This window comes from Corvus brachyrhynchos, unplaced genomic scaffold, assembly GCF_000691975.1.
Source record: "Corvus brachyrhynchos isolate BGI_N302 unplaced genomic scaffold, ASM69197v1 scaffold59, whole genome shotgun sequence".
Classification (NCBI taxonomy): domain Eukaryota; kingdom Metazoa; phylum Chordata; class Aves; order Passeriformes; family Corvidae; genus Corvus; species Corvus brachyrhynchos.
The window spans coordinates 2,721,132-2,724,078 of record NW_008246054.1 but is presented as its reverse complement, the minus strand read 5'-3'; the positions used below and the strand labels follow the sequence as shown (position 1 = coordinate 2,724,078).

At 50.4% G+C, this 2,947-nt stretch overlaps 1 protein-coding gene across 1 annotated transcript; it reads left to right on the top strand.

The window, feature by feature from the left end:
* The first annotated feature begins 34 nt into the window (after window positions 1-34).
* Window positions 35-2,651, top strand: SDCCAG3 (serologically defined colon cancer antigen 3). Its single transcript, XM_017745675.1, has 5 exons — window positions 35-555; window positions 956-1,067; window positions 1,335-1,397; window positions 2,016-2,152; window positions 2,461-2,651. The coding sequence occupies exons 2-5, from the start codon at window positions 957-959 to the stop codon at window positions 2,552-2,554; spliced, it is 405 nt and encodes a 134-aa protein (XP_017601164.1). The 5' UTR covers window positions 35-555; window position 956; the 3' UTR covers window positions 2,555-2,651.
* Window positions 2,652-2,947: the final 296 nt, after the last annotated feature.

Sequence of the window (2,947 nt, the reverse complement as noted above, 5' to 3'; positions counted from 1 at the left end):
GAGCGCTGCCCGCCCTCCCGGCTCCTGCCTCTGTCAGGCGAGCCCCGAGCTGCGCGCCAGGTTGTTACAGAACTCGATGTCACCGCCTGCTGCCACCAAGAGATGCTGAGGAAGAGAATTAGGTCTGGAAATGTGCTTTTCAGCATGAATCAGGTCCAGTACCTTCTCTGTCCTGCTGCCCCGCGCATGACCCAGGTGACTTCCTCGTGCTCCTGGCCCTTGAGGTCATGTTTCGAATTGGCAGCATTAATTAGCCACGTTTGCACTGGTGGTTCAGTGTCGCATTCCTGTGCCCCACAGGGTTAGTGAAGTGGTTTCCAGATGGGTAAACTGAAGGTAAAATTAAGCTTGAATGTATTAGAAAGTGCAAGAATTTCCAGTGTTAAAGCTGAATGTTCTGTTGTTGACCTTGGATTGTTGGTATTGTTGCAAAAATGAACCCCAATCCTAATGAGAGGTTTTTGTTTGGGTTTTTTTTTAGCTAAAAGAAGAGAATGCTATTTTGAGAAGCAAGATCAATAAGCTTCAGATTCTGTCCGAAACTCAAGCAGACAAGTGCGTGAGCCACAGTGTGGGGGGAAATAACCATGTAAGGGGTTGGCTTAGAAGAGGTGCTCACTAGAAACAGCATCCTTAAAGAAAACAAATGGAGTTGAAATCTATCCTATTTATTAAAAACTGCATCAGCAAACCTGTCTTTTTTAATTGAAAAAGTCTTGGAAAGTTAGTAGCCAGCTGACATGTGAGTGTGTTTGTGTGTTTCTCACTCAGCTCCTATTAATGCTGGTGGATGTGGAACAGAGAAATCCCCTGAGCCACACCCCAGAACTGGAGTTCTCTGGGAAGAATTAATTTTCCTTATAACAATGAGATTCTTGATTCTTTCCTAGAATTTCCTTCCTGAAGTATTTAATGGTAAAAGTGCTTACTGGATGCCATCTATTGTTTTTTTAAGCATGAGGAAGCTTGAGAAAAAGCTTGAGGAAAACAAAATCAAAGAAGAAAAAGAAGCGCGGGATTTGGAAGCGATGGTGCAGCATGTGGAGCAGAATCTCCAGCTGATGACTGTAAGTGCTGGTCTTAGGTTTAGATCAGATGTCAGGAAGAAATTCTTCCCTGTGAGGGTGGGGAGGTTCTGCAGATGCCAGAAAGAAGCAGTGAGGAGGGAAGGAGGGGGCTGTTCCTACTTCCTAAAACATTCAGAACATGGCATGGTGTAACACAAACCATATCCCTCCAAGTTCTGTGCTGGAATCACTCATTCCCATGTAGCTCAAAGCTGCCTGGTTTAGCCTCAGCACGCTGTGGTTTCAATAATCTCTGTTCTGTTGCAGAAACGGGCTGTCAAAGCTGAGAACAGCACTGCCAAACTGAGACAGGAAAATGCACTGCTCCAGGTACAGAGCAGCATTGCTGGGGCTGCAGGGACACCTCTCGGAGTTGAGCCAGTGGAAAGGATATTGCAAGATTTTTGTAGGCTCTTGGGAAAATGCTGAGCATGTTTTCAGGTTCAGTAAAGGCTTGGGAGTTGTGGTATCCTGTCAGAAGCTGGGAGGGCCTGGATGGTGCCAGACTCTTCAGCAGTGCCCAGTGACAGGATGAGGAGCAATGGCCAGAAACTAAAAGGAGGAAGAACTTCTTTCCATGGAGGGTGTCAGAACCCTGGAGCAAACTGTCCAGGGAATGCATGGAGCCTCCCTCTCTGGAGACATCCAAACACACCTGGAAACATTCTTGTGTCACCTGCTCTAGGTGACCCTCGGCAGGGGGTTGGATTGGATATCTCTGGGGATCCCTTCCACCCCTAACGATTCTGGGAAGACACTCCCTCCAGGCAGTCTGGTTATGGGATCTAGTTGCTATTTATTACATTGTTTTATTGTATTCACTACGTCTGGATTAGTTAATTATTACCTTACACACCCATAAACTGCTGTGGGAATGTATTCATTAGTTGAGGAGTATCTGCTGGAGCTCTGTGGTTGTTTCACGTGGTTTTTGCCCGTTCCTGCCAGGCTGAGCTGAGGAATTCCAAGCTGGAGAGCGAGGCGCTGCGGGCGGGCCAGGCGGGACTGGCTGCGGCAAAGCAGAACGCGGAGGTGGCCCTGCAGCACCTGCTCCGGGTCACAGCCAGCTCCCGGGCATCCATCAGGTGAGCTGGGCTGGGACAGCTCTGCTGACACCATCCTGACACGTGGCTACATTCTGGGGTCACGAATAAACGTCCTCAGTGGGTTTTTTAGGAGTGAAACTCAGGGGTTTGTGTTGTGTGCCAGAGGAGCTATTCCGTGTTCTTACCTGCAGTGTGTTTTCCTCCAAGTGTAGGTGGTAAAAATAAGTGGAAAGTGGGAGTCTCTGAGTCTCTCCAGTCCTGATGGATCACAGAGTGTGGGCAACCCCCACCCCAGAACTGCCTGGCTGCCTGTCCCCCCATCTAACACTGCATCTCTCCCTTTCCAGGCAGCTGCTCTCCGGAGCAGAATCCCTGCAGCTCGTTGCTGATCTCCTGAAATCCATAGACAGAATCTCTGAGGTGTCAGAGGATGGACAGTGAGTGACTCACACAACACGGAGTACTTTGTTTTCATATGGAACTATTACTGAAAAGTGAATTTTTGATACTTGGCCTCATTTCGACATGCCAAACTGCACACCGGGCTTCTCCATCCCTTCCCGCGGTGCAGCCACAGCCATCGGATCGCTGACCCGCGAATGGACCAGACAATATCCCTGTCGCTGCTGGGCTGGGCCCGCGGCCTCTTCCCCCCTCGCACCTCACAATTCCCCCAGGTTTCGGCTGGGACTCTGCGAGCATCGCAGGTTTTGGCTGGGGCTCTCGTTGCTGTTCTGTGCCCTGGCTGTGGAGGGGAAGGGCCGGTGGTTGGGTGGGTGTTCGGGCCGGCGGTGCCGCGGTCCCGCTGGAGGCTCGGCCCGGGGCGGGCTCTGC

What these genes read in the sequence shown, in the direction of transcription:
- SDCCAG3 (XM_017745675.1), top strand. Translation starts at nt 957, where the DNA reads ATGAGGAAGCTTGAGAAAAAGCTTGAGGAAAACAAAATCAAAGAAGAA. An exon ending in AGAATCTCCAGCTGATGACT is followed by an intron (nt 1,068 to 1,334) that starts GTAAGTGCTGGT and finishes GTTCTGTTGCAG; the next exon opens with AAACGGGCTGTCAAAGCTGA. An exon ending in AGGAAAATGCACTGCTCCAG is followed by an intron (nt 1,398 to 2,015) that starts GTACAGAGCAGC and finishes CGTTCCTGCCAG; the next exon opens with GCTGAGCTGAGGAATTCCAA.